The sequence below is a fragment of the Micrasema longulum genome, unplaced genomic scaffold (genome assembly GCF_059751315.1).
Source record: "Micrasema longulum isolate JH-2025_06_02 unplaced genomic scaffold, ASM5975131v1 h1tg001433l, whole genome shotgun sequence".
In the NCBI taxonomy this organism is placed as follows: domain Eukaryota; kingdom Metazoa; phylum Arthropoda; class Insecta; order Trichoptera; family Brachycentridae; genus Micrasema; species Micrasema longulum.
In genome coordinates, this window is record NW_028278619.1 from 370043 (window position 1) to 396113 (window position 26071).

Sequence of the window (26071 nt, forward strand, 5' to 3'; positions counted from 1 at the left end):
TAGTTTGACAATTTGGATAATATGTGATTCCCATTTAAGATCGCAAGTAATCACAACTCCGAGATCTTTTTGTGACGTTGCTGCTTGCACGTTGCACGTTAAGTTGCGTCTGTTTTTTTTTATTTAAAACTTACGTTATTCAATATTAATACATATAATGCGCGAAGGGTACCGACTGATGCTTATCGGCGGAAAGGGTAGAAAATACCCGCTAGGTTGGCTCCACTTAAAAGGCAGGAAAGACAGATTTACCCGATTATTTTATGTCAATGCTTCAAGCTGTGATATTATTCACTATATTTATACTGTCAACGGAAGCTTCTCCGTTAAAATAAACTGATATTAAACAAGGACTCTCGTTTACGCGGTATAAAAACGGTAGTTAACAAGAGGCCTTAGGGCGTGCATGTTTTGATGCCAGATTGTAATTCTGAAAAATATTTTCATGTTATTTTTTTCACAGGGGGCTTTATTACTAGACAGAGCTGTCTATGATTCCGCTCTCCTTATACAAAGAACGAAGATATATAATAATCTGACATATAAATAAATAGACGCGTTACAACCGCAAAGTCACAGACATTTCAATTGATGGACAATTGCCTTCCTCGACTTCGTTCTCCAATGGAGTTTCTGCGTCATGACTGCATTTTTAACTTATTTTGGTCATTTAGAAGATTTTTTTAGAATACCTGTTTGTCTTTCTCACACAAATGTTGTATGTATGTCTAAATTTGCTATCTCCTTATTTGAAATTGTCCAGGACGACGTAATATTTTCCGAATACAAGCAAGGAATAATAGAATAACGCGTCTATTTAACATACGTCAGCAGATATAACAATATATTATTTATGTATATTTAAGAGTACACGGTTCTTCTTAACCAATCTTCGAGTGTGAAAGTTGCTTTTCCGGGTGATCTCCTGTCCACGCTTCCGTTGAAGCTGTCTGAAAATTACAAAACAAAACAATTTAGAATGCCGCATTGATGTTCGCTTGTTTCGAGGTGACCCTGAACTGCTTTTGTTTTTTTTGTCCACAAGATTTTCCTAGCTAAGGAGAAATTACAACTAAATCGGTCGTACAACAATCAAACTTATATATAAATTAAAGAATCACAGTGTCATTGGTGTCCTGATAAAACCAGTGGACAGAAATGTCAGTAAGTGGTTATACACAATTATTTGCTAACATCTGAGAAAATTCTTCATTACAATCTGAGAAAACATAGTTAATTTATAAATTTTGATTGTTATACGACGTGTTAAGTACATCAATTATATTTGTAAGGTGGTGGATGATTATGGGAAGCATTTCCCAGCTAATTATTGAATATTCGCTTGGCAAATTTTGTTGATTTTCAAGATTCTGGTGAAAATATCAAGAACCACGGTAGTCAAAGCTAGGTTTATTCAGTGTAAAATATTTATCGCCACAATGAGTCACCTTTAATGACGTATTTTAGTGTCACAATGAGTCATTATCAATGCCGTATTATTAGTGTCACAATAGGGAAATATCGCATACTACGAATACCAATAAAAATATATGAAATGCATTTAGAATAATTAACTGTAGTTTCAAAATTAATGTGGATATTGTGAAGAAATTTTTTCCAAATTCAATAAAAATACCCTCGTAGAAAAACCTCGGTTGTTGTGACGTCAAGATTCGTGATATTGTTCAACACAAATTTCAGTGGCAGGAACAAATAAACATGAATCGTGACATATTAGGGGCGTGGCTCAGTAGACTCAAATCAGTGTTTGGTTTCTTGTATTATGAGTTTAAATATGGAGTTCTACAAAATAAACACCAGACTTTGAGTTTCAGCTGTTCTTCCCTCGCCTTGGTGGTCTTCCGGGCAGACGGCAAACGGCCGGGATTTCGTGAGCAATGGTGTAGGGGATTTTAGAGCTGTCGATTAATGGAATTATTGACGTAATCTCTCCATAATCTATTTACTATGCAATGGGTATCGCAAATCTGTCTAACTTCTTGACTCTAGATTCTGTCTCTTTTGGGTTACCCTGCGATTGCCTTTAGTACTTTCATCTCTGACGTTCTGAGCAGTTATTTGGTTTTTCTATTTAGTTTTTCTACTTGGTTTTCCATATTTTTTATTTCCTCTCTATCTATCCTCGCCTCTGTTGTATACACCATGATTTGGTCTGACACACGTTTTGTATATCCGAATTATGTTTCCAATAATCATGTGTTCATTATACTATACGACATTTCTTAGGCATCCAGATGTTTACTAACTGAGATGGATATGTTCTCATCATCACTATGGCAGCATCATCTGCATGGCATGTGATGTTAATGACCTTATCTCCCTAAGTAGATTCACTACTTTTTTTTATTCTTAAAAGCGTTTTTTTTATATATATTTATTCTGCTTGTCTAAGAAAAGGTTTTAGGCGTATATATTGCTGTGCTATATTTAGTTATAAAGGTGCTAAACTTGCTTTGTTTCTTTGTTGTTCTCAATATGTGTTATTTTCTAAATGTTAATATTATTTATGTCCCGAATTGAGTTGTTGTAACTCCTGGGAATGTAATTCAACGTTTGTAGAATACTTTGTGTTATATGATTTATAAATAAAAAAAATAAATCACACAATTAACACTGCATTTTTTCACAATAAGATGATGTTAGTAGATAACGGGCATTCATTTTAGAGTCGCAATGAGTTGACGACAGTCACAAAAATTTCATTAAGAGTATTACTGTAAACTATGAAACCTCTTCAACATTAATTTGCCAAGGAACATGGTAATATTTAGCGAGGATATGTCCCGGGTTAGTACCACACCGGGGGCGGGAGTAGGGCGTAATATACTTGGGCTGCAGTAGTGGCCAGCAGCTAGTAGCCGGTAGCCGGTAGCGGGCCTACGGAAGGTCAGGAGTCCCATAACGGCATATCTCTCTCCAGATTCTCCAGGGGTTCGTTCTTGGCTGAATTCAATAGGCATTAATAGACACACATCGCACATCATACATCATTCTTCACCTCGGTAATAATTTTTATTTTATTAGGTAATTTAACAAAGATACATACTAGAAAACATACAATTTGAAAACATTCGTCGGTACAATTTTAGATGCATAAAATAAACAAACAAACCATCACGCCGTTTCGCCGTAGGGGTAGGCAGAGAGTATAGAATGCCACATCACTCTGCCTTTGCATACAGACCTCACTGCCTCTACATTCATACATATACTCATGCTTGCACGCTGATTATTCCTACTCTTGACATATCCATCATCAAGTATTCGACGGACTCGATCGTGCCGTGTCTTTCTCGGTCTTCCTCGTTTTCTGCATCCGTCAACATGCGCATCGTTGATCCTTTTAGCCGTTCTTTCGCTGTCCATTTGCTCCACATGTCCAAACCGACGCAGCGTCCCTTTCTTAATTCTGTAGATAATGCTCATCTCAGCCTTACATAGTTCACGGGTCTCGACATTTGCGCACCCATCACGCATCATTTTACCACACATTCGCCTGAGGGATCGCATTTCGAAAGCATTTAACCTACTTTCATAATTATTTTTCCAATTCCATACTTCGCTCCCATACATTAGGGTTGGCACTAGAACTCAATTGGGAACTGCTAGTTTTGCCTCCAGTGACAAACAAAAAATACATCACAAATATTTTTGGATTTTTTCTTGTAACTGGTGGGAATCGAACCCGCGACGCCAGTTTCACAGTTGGCCGTCTACCAACTGCGCCACGTAAAATCACTAAAAAAACACGACTGATAAAATATAATAAAATTCGTAAAACTGTCAAATGACAAATTTGCTAAAGTTTGTGTTTTTTTCATCACGACAAAGTAGAAAACCCGATAACTTAACAATATCACACGGCACGAAACCTAGGGCTAGATAAGAATCACATTTAATTTAAGTCCCTAAAGTAAAGCTTGATTAAAATGACAGCTGTCAAACTAATGTCACTAGTGATGGGAAATTATTGATCACTGATCATGTACTGATCAAATCGATTTTATCAGTTTTTTCATGCAAACATGAGACTCTGTTTCCGAAAATTGATATAAAAACGCAAAAACAAGCCTATTGTAGTGTGTTTAAGACAATTATTTACTAAAAAATAAGACATTAGATACTTTTTTTCATGGATAACAACAAATCAATTATTTTTTATTCAATCGATTTACGTTGATCAATTTGTCTCATCTCTAAGATTTTTGCAAAATGACGTAACCTTGTAAGAACGTCAATGTAACTAAACCTTGATGAAAAAGCTAGTTTGCTTTGAAACCGGTCGGTGAAAAATAAAAATTAGTGGTTAAAAACAAAGTTGTTTTATTTATTTTATTATAATGAATAACCACAAAGTTAGTGCTTTAAATATAAACTTTATAGGTTTATTTAAGTTTTTTTTAGTTTTAAAGCTGATTTTATGTAATTATGTTGATTTATATGTCAAGCATTGTATTAAATACAAATGATTTTTCGTGTGTCAATATAAATCACTCCTTAGACGTTACTACAAAGTTATGTCCTTACTTTTGCTGACAACTGTCATTCTAATCAAGCTATATTTTAAGGACTATAGTATGTTTTCACCGGGAATCGAACCCGGAATCCTCCGTGTGCGAGGCAAATGTCTTATCCGTTACAAATAATAAAATTATTTGCGGTTATCATTTTTCCGTAAGACGTATGATAAATTTTCAACAATGTTTCAAAGTTTGCCGTATTTTGAATTAGGTGTCTGAAAATGAGATGTTTCGCACCGTATAAGCCAAACAGCACATATATCTGTGCCATAATATGCAAATAACTGTTAAAATTATTGTCTCGCGTACAAAATATTAATTTTTGTACATTTATTGGAAACAAGAAAGTATGACTAACCTATCATTGTTTTGAGACGAACGGCACACATCAAAAAGTCATCAAACGCGATATATCCATCTCTGGAACCGTATCTGAAAATTACAAGCTTCATTGAAAATCGAATTTGTAATTAAATTCCATTAAACATAAAAATATCAATACATCATCAAAATAGAGTCAGAATTACTAATTAGTTCTTAATACAAGTTAAAAATTATATTGAAAATGCGGTTTTGCAGTCCGAGCACAAAAAAAAAACATTTCTCTCAGGGACAATCTATTACTATGCAGCTGTCAAAATTTCCACCAATTTCAGTGTGTTTTGACTGTGAGAGTATTTGCAAGGATGCTATTCAGCTTTGAGTTATAGAAAAAAAATTGGCTGACCAAAAGTGGCAACAAGTTTGCGATTTGAAAGCTTGTTTGGGGCGGTTTAAGCGCAATCCTGAAAGGGAAGTTCAGTACTACAGGAGATTAGATATAAAAAATATTTTCTTAAATGTGGTACAAGTTAGAGCATTTAATTGTGCGGGGAAGTTTCTCTAAAATGTATAAAAAAATATTAAAAAATTACGTCGTAAGTTCTTTTAAATCAAATAGAGTGTTGTGATGGATTTCCAGTTTCCAACTCACCAATAAGGAAAACTCAAGAAGAGAACTAGTGACGTCATGCACGTAGCAATTGAAAAACATTTAAAAATCGTAGCGATGATAATACGATACATAAATTAGTATTTTTTTGCCTTAGTTTGGTTGTCTATTGACAAATAAAAAAATAAAAAATCAACACTAGACTTCCTCATTTTATTAATTTCTTCATAGTTAGATCCGGCTAAGCATCAGGTTCCACCTAGGAAACGGGTATAGATCGAGTAAGCGATATTATAAAATTAGCACCTGTGAGCGAGGATGTTGAGTATGTGATTGTTGAGGGTGTAACCGGAGGAGTGTAGAGCGTCCCGCAGGCTGGACGCCGGGATCTTTCCGGTCCCCTGGGGATCGTATAGTCGGAATACGGCCTGGAAACACACAACAGAGAAGAGCAACTGAAAAGGTAGTTTCTCTAAGAAATAAATCGTACGGGGACCGCTTAAGGGAGCTCGGGTTAAGTTCACTGGGAGCGCAGGCAGCGTGGTGACTCCATCTTGACTGAGCAATATAATGTACCCAAGTTGAAATCAATGTTCACTATGAATGAAAACCGCCATCTCAGAGGTCATTCATTGAAACTCAACACTACCTCCTTCTCATCCAACCCCGGGAAGATCTTCCTGACAAACCGAGTTGTGGAGAAATGGAATGGCCTTCCCGAGAAAGTGATTGGTGCTAGTTCAGTGAATGTTAACTAGATGCACACAGCAATGTACAATGTTCAATAGCCATGTACACTTGATATACACACATCAGCTTAATGGCTGCTAGTGTATTATTAATAATAAAAATAACACAACTGATCAAGTGTATCATCACAATGGCCTTATTGCTTTACCGCAGTGGTTTTAAACCTTTTTAATACGGGACCTTATTTGTTTTATTTGTTTATTGATTTTTACATAAACGCCATACATATTAAACATAAATATGAATGAAAAATTTACTTACACATACATATATAAATACATAACAAAAAATGATAAAATTGCATAACTATAACAATAGTAACAAGTAGGTAAATACACATAAGCAACCAAAAGTATTAACGAAATTTACATATAAATATGAAAAAGCAAAAAAAATAAACATTTTTAAGCATAAAGAAAAGTTTAAGAATTATATTGCGAGAAAAAAAGAAATCAGACTCATTTCACAACTATCCTATTTATATTTATTTTACTGTACTTCCTTCGAACTGATCCTTACAAGAATAGACAAGAACACATTGTACAAACCTTCCATTTGCGGATGTCCACCCAGAGGGTCTTGAACTCATCGAAGCCCAACTTCCCCGATCCGTCGTTATCCAACATGGCGACCATAGAACGGCACACATCCTTAGAAAATCCTTGACCGCGAGTCTCTGCAGAAACAACATTTCATATTAAAATAAAACCAAACAGATTTGATACAGAGTCAAAAATAACACGGAAAAATGTAGATATAGTAAGTAGCCCATTAATAAAAGTTATTAAATAAAAATAAAGTAAACATATTTTGATTCTATTTATCGTTTTCATTTCATTAGTAAACCTGAACCATTTTTTAATTTGTGTGTACGAATGTAATCTGTTATAGAAATTAAGGGGGAGTGATACTGAAATCTGCAAATTTTGAATAACCGGTGACTGGTTTCATCGCTTTCACGACATCATCGATCGACATGTTTTTTCTGTGAACCAGAAACCAGAGCCCTCAAAGAGTGCTTTTTCTCGATGACTGCTTTCGGGTAAACATCCCGAATGAAGAAATCGAGTGCAGATAGGTCCGCCTCGTTGTATTGTGGTCGGCGCGATTGCCTACTGTTTTTGAGGTCTTGAAACATTGATTTTAAAAGTTGTTAAACTGCAATATATCATTGTTCGTACTGGCACCTGTGCCTCAATTATGAACGCTATCTTCATCTGTACATATCGAGACGGTATACTTAACTTCTGCACTATCTGTATCTTACCTCGGTGTGTTCTACCTACTTGTCATATCCACATCATATGATCGAAACTAGCCAATGAATGATCGCAAACAATTAGTCCGCGTTCCTTACGTCATTAACATTTAAAATAGTTCTCCAATAAATACCAATTCAAGCAAAAAAAAGCTCGCTTAAATATGATTTTTATATGACTTTTAACCATTGCGTAAACGATATGCATAACGATCGTCTGCATTTATCTACTGAGGTAGTACTGAGCGAGTACAAGGCCGACTCTCGATACATTCTCACAGAAAAATAGTAAAACAGATGGAAAAAATGTAATAACTAAATTTATTTTTTAGTGGTAACTTTCAAACTATGGAACAAACTATAGAACCTAACGAGATTATTTTTGCATCTAGCCGCTTGTTTTTTATAATCTGACAGTTATGTCGGAATACAATTCGACTTCAAAAACGACTTATTTCTCTTGTCTTATTTTTAATTGGCTTTTAAAAAAAAAAGTGCCAACCTCAAAATGATTAAAATTTTTAATAAATCATAATTAAAGGAAACATTTCTTGGTGGAACAAAATTTTTGACACTTTTAATGCGTAGATAAACGTATCGAGGGGTTCTAGACCCGTCGGTATAAACCGATGTACTTGCATCAAAACTTGATGGTGGGGGGATCGGTACTCTATCGTTGAAGTCGGTCGGGAGACTTTTATCTTCAACTATGACGTCGTACTGAAGCTATGTATATGAAGTGTGTACCGTGACGTACGCTTCCCCTTGTTTAATATCGATGTACCTACCCAAAACTTGAAGGTGGGGGGTCGGTAGTGTATCTTCGTAATCGCTAAAGAGAATTTATCTTCAACTATATCGTCAAGGTGAAGGTACGACGTCTTTATCTTCCCATCATAATCGAGGCCCTGAAGCATAAGACTGATCACCTTATCTTAACGTAACAGATGATCGAACTACGCCCTCGTCGGTTTATCAATGCAGCGCCCTATGCATGACTGGAATGATGATGATATATTGATAGTAAAAATACCGGTCTTAAAGATGTCGCAATGGCGATGGATTATAAATTTGCAGATTTAAATATCATTAGTTCTTTACTTCTCTATAAAATATGTATGCGAAAGGTAAACTATAATATACCCAAAAACCCAACTTTTCAGGAGAGACAAATTAGTATATTATTTTTAACAAACCACAAAAATTTTAACACCGAACAAACAAACGAACCATCACACATAGGCACAGAGGATAGAACGCTACATCACACGTCTAGCAGTGGCGAATGGTGATTTTATTTACGGGTAAGCTATTAAAAAATATCATATATTTGTACCTACATAGGAGGTACATAATATAATGTAAGTAATATATACTATAAATTTATATTTTTCTGTGGTTCTGTGTGATACAACAACTCTCATCCATGAAATCAACTCAAACGATGTAACTTCGTGATATATTATATTATATAGCTATTTTATACATTACTTTAATATATAATTCATTAAAAAATACCACTATGAATTCAGTCGATATTAGGTATTCAATTGAAATGTCAACTGGCTGAATTGTTCTAGAAATTAATAGTGCTGAAAACGGCCGCGTCGAGCGCCATATGTCCTGCAATATGACGCATGAAAGTAATTATGGTCTTATGTCAAAAGTACCATCTCAAAGAAAAATAGTCCTTAAGAAACAATGCTTGAAATAAATAATAATCTAGGAGAAAAAACCCGCACTGGGGTTAATATATTCAAAATATAGTATACTTATTTGTATGAAAAATAAGCTGGAATAATCGGCTAGTTTCTTGGCTCACCGCAGGCGCTGGGCGCGCTTTATTAAAATTTATATTTATATTAGGATAAAAATACAAACGGTGGAAATGATTTAAAATAAATGTTGATTATTTATTAGTTTTTCTGTAAATAAAGTAACAGTAAAACATTATTATGGTTAGTCAAATATAATGCTAAGCTGCGCATAATCGCTTCTGTACAGGGTTCGCCCCTGACGTCTAGTCACCGTTACGACAGCTGTCCACCGCATCACCGTTCACTACGGCTGTTAAGATACGGGCACTGCTGTCCTAGGAAACCCTAGCTTTATGAGAATGAAAAATTTGATATCAACATAGTGATGACTCAATTTCATCATATTCGTATTTACCGTAGTTTACCTCTCGCATACAGAAATTAAAATGAACCACCAAAACTTTTCACTGTTTTAAATACAAGAAGAATGAAAAATGTGTTTTTATTTTTTAAACAATAGAAATAATACAAATCAATAAATTAAGTAATATATGTATAATGTACTGAAATTATAAACCAAAATACTGAAAGGACTCTTTCTGTCAAAATGTTTATAGCAGAGTTGTTTCGGTAAAATATGTTACAAAAAGAGTAAGTTTTTATATGTTTTCTTAGTGGGAAAAATGGCGCATGCAAAAATCATGAATTTGTCAATTTTGCAAATATTTTTTATGATATATGCTGCAGCCAGGTTGTCATTTTAGCCGGAATACATATTGTTATTATTATTCATTACAGGCAGGCAGCCTTGACTGGTACGCCTATATCTCGTGTACTGATTTTTGTCCAAGTTCTTCCTTCAAAAAAGCATCCAAACCTTAGAGTAATAACCCAATAGAGTCTCGCCCATATGGGGAAAACCATTCTATGATTATTGACCACAAAGTTGGCTACAGATTACAGCAATACAACGGGCGTACGTACTTGCGTTGAGAATTGCAAGCGCTAACCGAAACCGTCCATTACTTGTTTGTTGTTAAACTTAAAACCAAACTTAAACCAGACCGAAAAATTGGAACGCTTTGGTTCTATGCAATAGAGCTTAAGGGCTTCTCTAGAGAATTATTTCTCTGAGATACTAACGGTTTTTGAACTGGTGGGCTCAAATGGAATGGACAATTAGGCTTGGCAATTTATTCCGGTCTGAAACCGCCAGATCGAGATGGATTGGGGACGATAGAGCTTCCAGTTATGACTCTGTAAATTTAGACTATACAACGGCTCCGTATTGTAAAAGAGCCAATAGACAATTAGCCGTATTGCATTTTGACTGAGTGAAATATATTTTTTAGTTTTTTGCAACAGAGGGAAAACATTTTTGAGAAGGGAATATGGATGACCAGACATTTACAGGGCTTATGACCTGTTGGTTTAAGTAGCCACTTTACACACCGTGTAACATTAATCATTCTGTCAATGTTTAAACATCTACATTTCCTCAACTCTTCCATCTGTTGACTTTTTTAAGTAAAAGCTGAAACCTTTATTGACGGATCGTAATTCAGCCAGATGAATCTCACCTATGTCAATAAAGATTTCAGCTCTTTTACAATACGGTGCCATTTTGTTATTTGGAGCCAATATGTATTTTGGGTAAAATGACAATCTGCACGCATTTCATGACATTAATTTTAATCTACGTTCCCAATGGTTCTAAAGATATGCCATTTATCCATTGTGGGAATTTACTACTAAAGTGGATTAAGTCTGTACTTAAAACATATTTATACTAAACCCAGGGTTTTTTTATGTGGTGTTTGAACGTGGTGTAAATATATGTAAAATGACCAAATAATTAAGAAATTCAAATACTCTTTGACATGACATATTTTACCAAAATACAGGCAATCAACGTGGACTAATGAATATATTGGTAACACCCTCAAAAAAGGGTCCCTAAAATGGGTCAATGGACGGATGACGGTTAAACAGGATAGGAAGAGAATGGCATAGAAAGACTCGGCACGATCTGATAAATTGGATGTTAAAAAAAAAGTCTACATCATAGAGAGGCATGCATGAAAAATCGTGTGGAAAGCTCGGATAGACAGAGGCATGTGGCATTCCATCCTCTCTGGCAAGAAATGAATAATAATAATAATTACACGATACAAAAGCAAAAGACTCTTTAAAATGCAAACTTATTCAATAATAAAGCTAGAGATAAAAATGTTCAAGAATTTTCAAATCAACGATATATGGTACTATTAAGCCTAGATTGTAACGCATAGAAATATTATTTAAAAAATCATGTTTATGGCTTGTTTTGTCTATTGAAACCCATCTTCTCCACAGAAAAAATAGTAAGTTTCTAAGTGGTCTCTCATCGCCACCTGTCAATTTTAATGCGAGTTTTTTGAAAGACGTTACAAAAAAATTACATAAGCCAACAGAGCTTGTATTCCAGACTCTTTGGAAAACGTATCCAGTGTGATTCGATTCAATGTAAATGTAGTGAATGATAATTAAAACAAAAAAATACCATTTCTAATTGATTTAAATACTTTCGATGTAATTAAAATGATAAATATGAACAAATAAATACATGATGAGAGAAATATGATCGTGCCATCATCAACTCTTAAAATACATATTGTCGAAGTAAATTTAAAATGCTGAAAGGACACAGTGTAAATTGTTCAAGAGGGAAGAAAAAATTCAAATAAAATAGAATATCTTGTTTTTGTTTAGATATTAATTATAATATGAAATAAAAAACATGCGAAAACATCTAATTTATTTGATAAAAACAAGACATCATTTTATTCAATGTTTTCTTTTCTCTGCCTTGAAAAATTCACACATTGTCACTGGTTAGATTTTATGTTACTCTGTGGGTAGGTTCCAGTGCAATTAGATGCATATTTTGGTTTATATATCTATATAAGACAGTGAATAAGCTCTCTTCCAGTATGAGAGCCCTTCCGATTTAACTTCTAAGAATAAATCTCTATAGAGAAGCAACGGCAGTCCACAGATAAAATAATATAAGAAAGAACCGTGCATTCCCAGCATTTAAAATTTCTTCAAAAGATATTAATATCATACAAAAATCATATTCAAATATGCCAAATATTATAAATCGAGATGGTCATAAACAGATGAATTTCTAATTAAAAAAAATAATTTTAAACACTAATTTTGTCATCTAAGTATGCGTCATTCTATCACAGTGCTGACATTATTTATTCGGCTAGGTTAATGACATCTTTAGGAAATATTAATTTATTCTAAGCATCTCAAAAGAAAACATTATGAAAAAGTTTGTTACAAAAAAGGTATTTGGTATTTTTCACTTGGGTCTTTTCACCATCGAAAGGACCCCATTTTGTATTATTAATGTTTGCAGCGAAAAATTAAAAAAAATATATATTTGGCATATTTGAATAAAAAACAATTGAATCCTACCTACTGGGATACTTGTGGATTTAAAATTAAAACAAACAAATACACTTTACATCTTTTAAAATTTACTTTTAAAAATGGGGAGTCTAGATACCTAGAAAATAAACAAATTAAAACATAATAAATACAGATAAATATATTTGCAATAAACATTTTGACAGTAGTTTTTTAAAATAAAAATATTTTTGGATTTAATTTGATTTTTAAATTCAGTACGCAGAAAAAATAATAATGTACTAAGAAATAATATAATATTAAAGCAAGTTAATTAGTAATTCAAATGTGTTATTTTTAAGGTTATTTAAGGTGAACCTTTTTGATCCCAGTCTACAGGGGTTGTTTGATATGCTCTATCCCTGACCTGTTTCGAATTGATCAGTCGAGCTGATGTGTATACATAATGTAGCCTAATATGCCTAAATGTAAAGTGCCGAGCGAAAAGTTCAAACCGGCAACGGTTTAATTACAACAGGCTGCTGACCGCTGCAAAATGCTGGACAATGCTCCAGTACACGAGCCGTTAGTGTCAATGGCTGCTATTCACGAAGCTTGGTTTAAATAAGTCAAACACCTTCCATTTACACCTGGTCTAGCAGTGACTACTGGCTGTTCCCGAAACTCAGAGTACATTTGCGTGGAAAAAAAAAAAAAAAAAATTTGACGACAATGAGGTCATGCGCTGTGTAGATGGGTAGTCGGCAGGGGTCGGACAAATGTTCTACCAGGAAGCTATAGCCATGTTGGCTCATCGCTGGAAGAAGTGCGTACCAGTCCAGGGGGACTACGTTGAAAAGGTACAAAAACTTTGTCTCGTCCACTTCAAATATGTCAGGGGTCGAGCATCGCAATCAACCCTCGTTCAATGCATAGAACATGCAAAATAGTTGTTTATATTATGTTTATTATTCGATGTTTATACGGGGCGAGTTTTATAAGTAAGTACCGTTTTGAAGTTCCACCGCAGAAGCGTGCATGCGCACTGTATACCTACATCTGTTGACAAGCCACAGACGCCATTGCGGCATCAGTCGTACCAAGTCAATCATGTTTACATTTGCTTTTGCGTATTTAAAATGCCTCCGCCGATTGTGAAATATGTGCAGTTATACGTTTTCCAAGTCAAAAACAAAATTTTTTCATCTGAGATTTCATTCTGAGACCGATAACCACTGGGATTAAAAAGGTTCATTTAAGTTTAGCATAGACACCGTAGTTTTTGTAACCATTAAAAATATAAATTTAATAAATCATCTTAGTTTTTTATTTACTATTGTAATGGGATTAGTTGCGTGAGGAACACCAGAATAAGAGAGATACGTGAGGCTGAGGGCATCGTAAGATGGAGTAGACAGGGAAGGCGGACATGGCACGGTCATCCAAAGAATGGACACCACCAGACTCCCTAATGTTGCACTGCATAATCAGCCTGACGGGACTCGTGGAAAACCTCCCAAAGGATAGGACAGCTGGGAGTCCACCTCACGAGAGGGGCAATCCTCTGGAGAATAGACCATAGGTCGATAGCAAGGAAGAAGATTGGTATTACTTAAAGCGAGGGTGTCTACGCTAGCCTTGCCTAAAATTATATTAGTAATTTTGTTAAAAAATATTTTTTTCATTCAATCTTACAGGCAGACATACATTGTTTGATTCAAAAATCATTTTGAAAAATCAGATTTTGTAGCAACCAAACATTGTTTTAAAGCATCTTGATTGATCATCTCTCCTTTTATTTGGTATAGCAATGTAGTTCCCTATGCACCATAAGGTAAGAAAAAGTAAAACGAATTGAAGTAAATTAAACATTTAAGTTGATATATTATGTTTTAACAATAATTAGCGCAAAAAATCGGATTTTCATTAGTTAAAATTTTCATTTTGTATAGTTTTAATTTTCTTTTGTGTGAATAAATTAGCATTGTAAAAAATATTTAATGAATTAAGATAAAAGCGAAGCTAAAATAAATGACATATAATGTAGACGCCACATTAATATTAAATATTTATATTCTCTTAAAGCAATTTCTCATTTAAAAGTTTGAAAAAATTAAATTTTTGACATTATTTTCAAGTCTTACCTTTCCGGAACATCATTTAAAAATTCAAACCTTAATTCCATAGATTTTCCCCTTGCGTAGACATGCGTGTAGAAATGTTGCCGCATTAAACGGCTAAGCTGCATACCTAAACGGGGTCGGTTGTGTGGATTTGGTTCTAAAGGGGGGGTGTGTTTGGAGAATGGATGTGTGGAATAAAAAAAATAAATCTACTGAAAATGTATGGAATACAGCACTAAGTAAATGAATTTTAATGTTTTTTTTTAATGCGATTATCATTATAATATTTAGGCCACAACGGTTTTTTTTTTTTAAATGGATAATGCATAAATCTACATTGTCATCGTTCCCTTTCTACACCAAATGGTGCAAAGGGCACTGGATTGTTTCACCAAGTGCAGCATATCTTGATTATTTTTATTACATGAAAGTAAGATGATGAAAAACAGCTTCATAAATAAATATTACATGTCAACCGTGTCGGGATTTGAACCCGAGACCTGTTAGGTGGCAGGCAAATGCGCTTACCATTAGATTAAAGTGGACTTCATGGTCCCTAAATTATCTTACCTTCATGGAACCAAAAAATATCGAGATTTACTGCAATTGGTGTACCGATACAGGGCCCTGTACCCCATTGGGTTTGAACAGGGGAGCAATAAAATGAATGAATTATAGTGATTTTTTACAAAGTTATTACGAAAGTGGTCTTCGTTTGATTTTAAACAAATAAAGGGTTCTGTGACAATAATGATGTGATCTTTTTCAATCCTGGATGTTCTGTCCTGTAATCGGGACTTTCGTGGTACCATTTTTTCCCTCAAAAGAAATCAAAATTTAGTACTTACTTCCATACACAAAGAACTGAGTTCGATTCCCAGTTCAGTCCACAAAAAAATACTAGGCAATTTTTAAATTTAAATATTTGATATAATATTACAATGAACTGGCATCTGAAAAGTAAGTCTTCTATTGAAGCGCTAATGCAGTGCCTTATGCACCAATTTTAAGTAACTTGGTGTCAATTTGACAAAATAAGAGCGTTTTTGACACGGGCTTGTTTTTTAATATTGCTTGTACCTGGCTGATTCAGCTGTACGGTCTCCGGACCTGGTTGCTGACCGCCGGCGACTTGTTCCAAGTCTATCCCGAACTCCTTACAAACCGGCGCGCAAAGAGAACAGACTAATTGCTCCAGGAATCCGCGCTCCTGTTGCGGCGCGTCTGCATTTTGCCTAGGGGCCATCGGAACGCCGCCCCCATGACCCATTTCTAACAAATTTCAATCCCGACAGAGAGTCAAAGATGTGCATATAAGACAGTGACATGATTATTTTTAGTTAACAGACATTTTTTTAACAGAAAAAAGCAGATTTTAAAAAAAGATAAATACATATTTTCACGTTACAATTGGGATGAAAGAATTTTGTGACAGGAAAATGGGCGGGAAAACGACACAGGAAGAAAAAAAACCTAATATGAGTGACAGCACTAGCGAACTTGTATTTATGACCACATTTAAAGGAAAACGACCCATTTTTGTATTGGTAGGCGTGCTATTAACGCTCAAATTTAAATACTCTAAAAATATGGCCATAAGAATTAAATTTTTTTAGACAGGTTCTAACCAAAGCTAAATGACCGCAGACCCAAACCATAGACTAGACAAGTAAGTTTCTAGAAAGAGTTAGGTGTGCGGAAGTAACATAAGAATGGAGACATTGTTAAACATAAAATTATTTTGATATCGACTAAAAAAATTTGGAGAAATTAAAAATGCAATTCTAGGGTAGGTACTTTATTCAATTTTTTTTAAATCGCAGAAAAATAATTATATAAAAAGTTAACTAGTTTTTGAAAATCGAATCCAAATAAAGTTAAAAAATTATGCAACAGAATGTCCGTGTAGCCTTTATTTAAAAACTTAATTTTTGTTTATTTAAGAAATCGAAAATAACATTAAAATATTTAGAGATATTTTTTTTGTTGTATAAAAAATGTGTTTTCATTTATAATCTTTAGGTTTAAAAACGAGCACATACAAAATGGCTCGCAGTTGGCGTCATGCCCGCCGAGTGTGATTCTAACAAGGATTTCGTACGAGTATGGCGCGGTAACGTAATACGTGCCGTTTGTTCCATAGGGTGCGAAACGCCTGCTTTTAAGTTAATTCAAAATACAAATTTCAAACCTTCGCAGAATTTGTTACGCAGAACAGTAACCATTGCATTTTTTGCTTATTCAATAATAATAATGAACTGTGAAAAGACCCAACGACTTTGTCCACCTCGAGATCAAATGATCAGCACATTGGCCTACCATGTAAGAGGTCTCAGGTTCGATTACTAATTTATTAATTAATTTAAAATATATTTTTTAGTACTGTATTTCCATAGTTTCCCAGACACCTGAAGTTTGAAACTTATCATCTTCACGATACACCGCAGTTGGTGTACCAATGTAGTGCCCTATGCACCATAAGGTGCAGAGAAGGGTAAGTTGAAAAATATGAAATACATTGAAATTCAAATATGCAATACAAAATAGTAAAATAACATGACTTAATATAATTAAATTTAAAAAAAATATATATATATAATTTTTTTTTAAATCTACAGATTATTTTACCGAATCAAAAAAAAAAAAGAAGTATTTGTAAGTTAATTCACTATGAGAATCACATTGTGGTAGAGCGAGGTTTGAACCCCGTATCTCTGATCCATAAGTTCGCGACACTAGCCAAGGGACCACAACCCGGTCCAAATGTTTATATTTTGATATGCATATGAATTTTTTTTTTAGCTTAAATAAAACTGATTTTTCAAAATTTGATGGAACCAACCTTTCATACTTCTCATCCAAATCACGGCATTTTCACATTTTAAAATCTAATAAATATTTTAAAAGTATTATTAGTATATTACAGATGATTTATTAGTGTGTGTTAATACTAAACTATACACATTTGCCTCTAAACATAAAAGAAAGAGAAAAAAACACAAAACATAAATAAAGGAGTGAACAGAAAAAGAAACTAAAATATTATATTATTTTTTCACGCATGGCAACACTCTGTAGAAAAATAAAATTTGAATTAGAATATTTTGTGGCTGTTCAACGCGAATTTAAATGGTTGTCACTATATGGTTTGGTTTTTCTACGGTCATGGAACATTGGTCAAAATGAGTGGGTACTTAATTAACAACAGTAAAAAAATGTTCAAAAACTCTTGGTTTTCAAAATACGGGGTAATGTGGATAAAAAGTTATTATGAATGTAAAAACAGCTATGAAAAATGGGGGAAAAATGTTCTAATCTAAAAACAGGGACTTATGTTTTATGCAAGCATGGAACTCAATTTTTTGACTATTAATTAAAAAACAAGAAAATAAACATATTTTTCTAAAATAAATAATTTTTATTTCCCTTTTGAACAATTTACACTTAATTTTCAGTATGTCCAAATGTTTATAGACAAAGCTGAATTTCACTCCATAGGGAGTTGTTAAGATTTAAATTTAATGCAACAGAAAGAGAAAACTTTTGTGAGGAAGGAATATGAAAACTATTTAGAGGGCTTCGGAATGGTGAATGTTACACAGTGTGTAATGTGGTCACTTAAACCAGCCAATGACACATCAGAAGCCCTGTAAATGCCTAGACTTCCATATTCCCTCCTCAAAAATGTTTTCCCTCTCTGTTGCAAAAAAAATCAATTTACGCATGGTCTTTTTAAAGAATTTCAAATTTCCACATATGATAGCTGTTTTGTCCCAGAAGTTACATTTTAGAACAGATAGTAACCAAGATTTTTTATCAAATATCATGTCATTAGAATTATTTTATAGCTTGCCAAGCAGTTTGTGTAATATTATGAAATATATTGCCATTAGCATGAAAAATTGGAATAAGTAAATACGTATTTATTCATTTTATTAACATATCGACGGTAAAAAAGCTGAACGGATGTGCCCCATAAAGTTAATTCTGCGGGAGAGTCGATTAACGATTTTTTAAAACGAAAGATGAGCATAATTGTTTTAATTGGAATAAATTTCAAAATAACGTAGGTAAGATAGGTATTAAGGCTCTGTAGGATGAATACGAAAAACCGATCTGAATGTAAACCTAAATGACAATTTGTAATCCTAGGTTAGTCAGAATGTTTGAATATCGAACCGTTAAGAATGCAGAAAGTATTAAAATATTTGAAATCATAAATGCCTGTTTCTTGAAAACCTTACGTGTTCTGGAAAAAACAATTGAATTCGGGAGAAAAAAATACTACGAGAATTTTTTTCTTTTTTTTTTAAAAAAAAAGTTTTTTTTGCTGCCCAGTGTAATTTAAACAGTAAGATTTAAAACTTGGCAGACAGTTTTTATGGTATTGATTCATTACTTGACTATTTAACTATATCAAATATTTTTTTTAGCCCTTTTACCGCCGATATGATACGCAAATGTATGTATACTTGTAAAAATTAAATGTGTAATGACTGTGTGTAAAAATGTACAAATGGATACTTGAATTTCGGAACCAGCTTGCGACATAAAAAATTTAAATTTCTGGCAACATTTATTTTGTGACGCTGGTTTCAAAATTCAAACAACCATAAAGTGAGTTAGTAAAAAATATGTATACATACAACAATATACTAAAAGCAACTTTTTGAAACAGAATCATCTTAGACTGTTGTCATGCTAAAGATTGTTTAATATAATTTCAATTGAAATGAGGAATAATATCTGTAAAATAATTAATAATGAATGATGAGAGAGTCGTGAAAGATTTACGGATTAGGGTAAGTGAACGGACCAATGGGGGAACCGACCGATAAGAAGCGGAAGAGAGCTTGAGACGTTCCACGCGCAGAGATTTCATAAATACAAAACTTTAAAAATCATTTGGCTTAATTTAATACAGCGAAACCTCTATCTATCGTTTTTAAAGAGACTTATTGAAATAGACTATGAATGCGAGAAAACAATGAATGCGGGAATAAAGAGGTAAATACACAAGGAGATAAGATCGGGTAAAGATACCGCCCTGGCAATCTGCATTACCATTGGCAGGTTCAAATTCTAAGTTTCAGGTGTAAATAAATGTATTTAAATAAATTTAAAAAGCAGAACAAAAACAAAAAAGATATTAAAATTTATTGCATTGGAAATAATCTTTCATCGACGTTTGTTTTTTTCCTGTTTTATTCCCGTACGTCAACATCGCATCGTAATTCAAACGATGAATGCGGTAAAATGGTGGATAGAGAAACAAATTTTTATATGTTTTATATGAAATTATTTCGGAGTTGGAAGAAATAAACAACACATCCGATTATTATTCGAAACGATTATTCGAGTTCAATTAGTCTAAAAACAAATAAAAAAAAATTTAAACCACTGAACTTCCTCATTTAGTGAATTATACGAGTGTCTGAGAACAAATAAAAAAAATAAAAAGGCACATTAAATTTTTTTTTTCCAAAATTAATATCTGAAACCGAAGAAAGACTATAGTCCATAGAATTAAGATAAGTCCAGAAACCGCATACGCGCATCAAACAGAAAGCTTGGTTTTACATGTTTACCCATTATTTTTTTTGTAGACATCGCTCAGTACGCAACGCAACTCCCGATTTAAATTCAACTATGCCGCATTGTGACATTTTAAAGTGTAGAAATACTGCTGGGATCTTTAAGAAACAGGATGGGATCACACTTCATGTACAATTAACAAATGCACGAGTAAGTAACAGATGCATTACTTGAAAATCGAATTATTTTTCCATCTGTCAGATTGTCAAAGAAAACAAAATGGACATTTCGTTAGTGTTGCCAGCGTACTAATTTTTTTTAACCCTACTTTGCTCATCTAATGAAAGAACTAATGAAAATTGAACCTCGGATTAAACAACTCGGTGGTGGACAATTGACCAAGATTATGTTTAAAACATCAAATATTATTTGACATGATATAAAAATATCAGTTTTATGTAAAATAAAATTTGTTTTATTTTTTAGTTCAAAGTTCATTAGTTAAATTACTCTTATTAACTGACCCTTAACTTATCTACTCTGTTATGTCAATCATTGTTTCCGCGTGTACAATAAAATTTTAGAGAAATTAACAGATTGCTATTTTTTTATCTTACATTTGAGTTGTGATTATTTTTTTTCCCATCTAGCAACATTACGCGGCGACATCACGAATGCGCGCGGCGAAAGTAGGGCATAGTGGGGGTATTATTGGACACAGTCCGATGTATTCAAATATGATTCTACGCTCCTTCTGGACTATTCTTAATTCTATGCTATAGTTATTGTTTTCCATTATTTTAAGCGTAAGATGCTGGTCAGTTAGTTTATTTGGGAGGCATAGTTTTTTCAGATATTCCGGAGCACAGTTCATTATCACATGAAAACCGGGGGTCAGTCAACTCTAGTTTTCACTTCATTTTATTACCATTCAAGATACACATCCCTGGGTTTAGGTAGAGTACTCCCATGGACAATTGTTACAATGTTACAGTGTGGCAAGAAAAAGACGCGGTCGAGGATGATTCTGTCACATTAATAATAACATGCACAAAATATGGCGATGGTATTGGATTAATTCTGCGGGTGGGACTACTGACCTGTCCTCATGGCGTAGTCCAGAATCTCCTTGAGCTCTAGCCAGTCCACCTCCCCGTCGTCTCCGGCTAGCTTCAGGAAGAACTGCCGCACGGGGTCCTCGGGCGCCGGTGGTATGTCGGGAACCGAGTCTCTGACCTGATGTGACGCATTCATTGAAAAACATCTCCTCTCAAAATTGTTCTAAATCTCATTTGTAATAAGTCATCGAAGGGACAAAGTGTAAATTGTTTTAAAAAAGGAAAATAAAGTTAAAAATAAATCAACAACATTTTGATTTTTAATAAATCAACAACAGTTCGTCCAATTTTTGTAGACAAGGGATGGATTCAACTCCCCAGGAAGCTGTTAATATTAACATATTATTTATTTATTTATGCTTTATTAAGTTAGTTCATAACATCTTAAGAATTAATATAAACGTTTAATAATACTACAATTTTTTTGTCAATAACATATTTTTTCAAATTAATAAAAAATATTTTATATATTTTCAATAACTCATTGTACAGCTTCAACCCCTAGTACAACGAATTTTGAGATTCTGTTTTTCTCCTCATTGGTAATCTTATCTTTTTTTTACCCTTTGTTTCATATGTATGACATTGTTGGTTAAATTTTTTTATCAAAGGAATCCAGTCCTTGTCTACAAAAATTTGGACAAACTCAAAATATTGTTGATAAATCCACCTGGTCCACGAAGTATAAAAATTAAAAAATAAGAATTTCAGGCATTGCCTAGTATGTAGGTGATATAATTCAATCAGATGAATCTCACCCGCATCAATAAAGGTTTCAGCTCTTTAACTTCAAAAACATCAATAGAAGAAAGAATTGAAGAAATATAGATGTTCAAATATGGGCAGAATAGTGAATGTTACACAGAGTAAAGTGGCCACTTAAACCAGCCAATGACAGGTCATAAGCCCTGTATATGTCAGACTTCTATATTCATCATCATCATCATTCCCTTCCCGTACCTAATGGTGCATAGGGCACTGCATTGGTACACCAATTGCAGCGTATCTTGATCATTTTTGTTTTATGAAGGTAAGGAATATGAAATGTTCCAGAGTGAAAACACCTTTTTCAATATATATTTAATATCTACCATGTTGGGAATCGAACCCAAGACCTCTCGCATGGAAGGCAAATGCGCTGACCATTACACCACGAAGCCGACTTCTATATTACCTTCTCAATATTCTTCATATTTATTATTTTTGTTAATAAATATTAACACATTAGTGAAATAATTATGATTCTATTTTATGTCAATGGAATAAAACTTTATGTACTTTTTAACTAAATATTATTAGAGCCCCATGGGCGTTTATAAATTAACTTGTACTTACTCTGTCGTCGACGTCTCCCATACCAATTTCTTCATCATTTTCTCTGAAATAAAAGGGAAAAAACGTTATAACCAATACTTTGACCGCATAGTATTATAATATAGTACAATGTATAAAACAACTAACAGATAGTGGAAGTTGGTTATAGATAAGTCTATAAGTACTTTTCTTTAAATATTTACGTAGAAGAAACTATTATAGAATATATTTTTGACTTACGTTACAGTACTGCTCTTCTCTGTGAAGACTCTGAGTAGAAACTCTCCCTCGTCATTTGGTTCGAATGTACTAGGAACGATACAGTATGATCCGGGAGGGAGTTTGAATCTGAAAACAAAAACATCAAAATGGAATATTTCGCAAAAATAACAAAAGTTAGAGATATCAGGTATCAGAAATCCTGCATATTTATGTATCCTGCATCATGGAAGGTCCAGAGAAGGGAAATTAAAATGATAGCTTCTTAAAATGAGTGAATAATTTTGGACACATCGTTAATGAACAGTGTGAAGAGCATTGGACCAAGCACGGAACCTTGTGGGACGCCAGATTTAAGAAGGCATTGTGTTACCACCGGGTGCGAATATGGAAATGAAGATGTTAAGTTAACGCCGATTTAATCAATATTATCATATAAATGTGGCTGCTGTTACCTGCAGCTGACTTCTCGCAGGTTGATGAAGGAAGGGCTGCGGGCCACAGAGGCGTTGTACTTGAAGAACTCCAGCGGCAGAGGGCGCTGCCCGGAGGAGGTCTGTTTGTACAGAGCGAAGCCGATGGTCAGGCAGTCCAGGCCGGCGGAGCGCTGAGAGCGGCGGTTCTTCTGCATGAGGGCCACAATCACCTGGGGAGAGAATGCAATGATATTTCTTGACATTCATTTGTTGATCTTGTAATACACACATGAAGTTATTACATTAATATGAATTAAGCGTCTCTGAGGGCCTTACTTATAAGTCGGGTATAAAGTTCAGCTTGAGAATAGCGGTAGAATAAAGATGGTATAGAAAAAAGTATTACTTATAAACCTCGCATAGAGTTAAACTCGATTTAAATCTGGGATAGCGAGCATAGAAACTTATACCTGCACATTATGTGGTATAACGCTGGAATAAGCACGCGATCCGTCAAAATTCATAGTTTATCAAAAATATTTTGAGTTCGTCCAAATTTTTGTAGACAAGGACTGGATTCAACTCCCCGGGGAGCTGTTTAAATTAACATATTACAACAGAGATGAAGAACATTTAAATATTAACATTTAACATAAAAGGAAATCTAATAAGTAAGGCCCTGACTGTCTAAAAAATTTATCCAATTGAATTATTTCACCTACATACTAGGCAATGCCTGAAAATGTTATTTTTTCAATTTCAATACTTCTTCATGGACCAGGTGGATTTATCAACAATATTTTGAGTTTGTCCAAATTTTTGTAGACAAGGACTGGATTCAACTCCCTGGGGAGCTGTTTATATTAATTATTAACAGAGATGAAGAACATTTAAATATTAACATTTAACCTTAAATATAAAAAGAAACTCTAATAAGTAAGGCCCTGACTGTCTAAACAGGGTTAGTAACCCTGTTCTATGACACCCGAAAATAAATTATTTTAGTAGCGGAAATCACATCTTGCCATTGAGACCCATCATGGCGTATGCTGTGGAAAAACATACAGAGACTGAATCTAAATACTAGAATTATAGTTCTTAAAATATAGCTTGATTAAAATGACAGCTGTCAAACTAATTTCATTAGTGATGGGAAATTACCGATCACTGATCAAATCAATTTTATCAGTTATTTCATGCAATCATGAAACTCAGTTTCCGAAAATTTATATAAAAAACGCAAATCATAGTGTGTTTAACACAATTATTCACCAAAAAATAAGACATTTATACTTTTTTACTGAACAACATCAAATGAATTCTTTTTTATTTGATCAATTTGTCCCATCTCTTAACGTTTTTGCAAAATGATGTAACTTTGTAAGAACGCCGTTAATAATTAGGTTTATTTAAGTTTTTTTTTGTTTTAAATCTGATTTTATATATTTATGTTGATTTATGTGTCAAGCATTGTATTAAAAGAATTACTTAACACGCCAGATACTAATGATTTTACGTGTGTCAATATAAATAACTCCTTAGACATAACAACAAAGTTATGTCGTCACTTTTTCGGACAAATGTCATTCTAATCAAGCTATATTTTAAGGACTATAGTATGATATTTTATTTCGTACATGTGGGAATTCGTTATTACGAATTTTTATTGTTTGGTCCCTTGGATTTTGTTATATCGCGGTTCTACTGTATTGCTTCTACAAACGGAACATCACTTATATTTAAATGTTTTACTATTATGTGGAATGGCACACGCAACAAAACACAGAAAACTCTGTTTGTTCAAGTAAAGATATTTGAAAAGAGGAGAGGGTAAGAAGTAAGGTCTCACAGTGCACATGTTTTGATCGTCATCCTCATCTGGGTCCGTCAGGACCAGGGTGTACTGTGGGTTCTGCCAGAAGGTGTCCAGGTAGTTTCTGCATCCTCCGGCCGTCACTCCTGCGACGCAAACACACAGGAATAAGTAAAGACATTTCGCAACCGTGCCTTTGGTCAAAACGGTCATTTTTGAATGGTACAAAATCATTTGTTTGCCAGAAGTTAAAGATATTGGATGTAAGACAATTGTTTGCGAGGCGCCTACTACTTAAATTTTATGATAAATTAAGTGAGGTCAAAATAAAATATAAACACTCGTTCAGCAACACAAATTAACTGTATTGTCCCATTTGTATCAACCGCCTTTGGTAAAAAGCAATATAATGTAAGTGCTCCAAAAATATTTAATGATTTATTGCCAAATATAAAAGACTGAAAATGTAAAACAAATTTTAAAATAAAAATAAATGCACATATAAATAATGTAGCGAGAGATATTTTTAAATATCTGTAGATCAAAAAACGGAGTACTTTATATAATTGGTACACATATTATTTATAGTTTTATGTATTTCGTTAATTCATATTTGTTTTTTATTATATATTATACTATATTATTTATGTTTAAGTAACATGTATTCTTGGCACATATATATACTTTATATTTGCATAATTATTAAAGGAATAGTTCCGAGATATTTTAAAAATAAACTAAAAAATAACGAGTTCTTTCATAAATATGCAACAAGAGGATCTAAAAATGATTATGTTTTTTAAATTGACTTAAATTTATTGTCTTATATTTCTTATGTCTTAAACAAGTATAACAGTTAGTAAATTTTTATAATTTAGAAAATAATTGTTTATTCCG

General features: G+C 33.6%; 1 protein-coding gene across 1 annotated transcript in view; it reads right to left on the bottom strand.

Moving 5' to 3' along the window:
* Positions 1 to 660: 660 nt before the first annotated feature.
* CalpA (calpain A) overlaps positions 661 to 26071 on the bottom strand; it is a gene marked incomplete at its 5' end in the record, with an annotated part of 40561 nt that continues 15150 nt past the window's right edge. Inside the window, 10 exons of the mRNA XM_088235767.1 lie at positions 661 to 950; positions 4900 to 4973; positions 5779 to 5900; positions 6771 to 6898; positions 15840 to 16031; positions 21395 to 21530; positions 22748 to 22790; positions 22967 to 23074; positions 23401 to 23591; positions 25211 to 25320. Coding sequence (XP_088091893.1) covers positions 862 to 950; positions 4900 to 4973; positions 5779 to 5900; positions 6771 to 6898; positions 15840 to 16031; positions 21395 to 21530; positions 22748 to 22790; positions 22967 to 23074; positions 23401 to 23591; positions 25211 to 25320 — 1193 coding nt within the window. The remainder of the gene's footprint in view (positions 951 to 4899; positions 4974 to 5778; positions 5901 to 6770; positions 6899 to 15839; positions 16032 to 21394; positions 21531 to 22747; positions 22791 to 22966; positions 23075 to 23400; positions 23592 to 25210; positions 25321 to 26071) is intronic.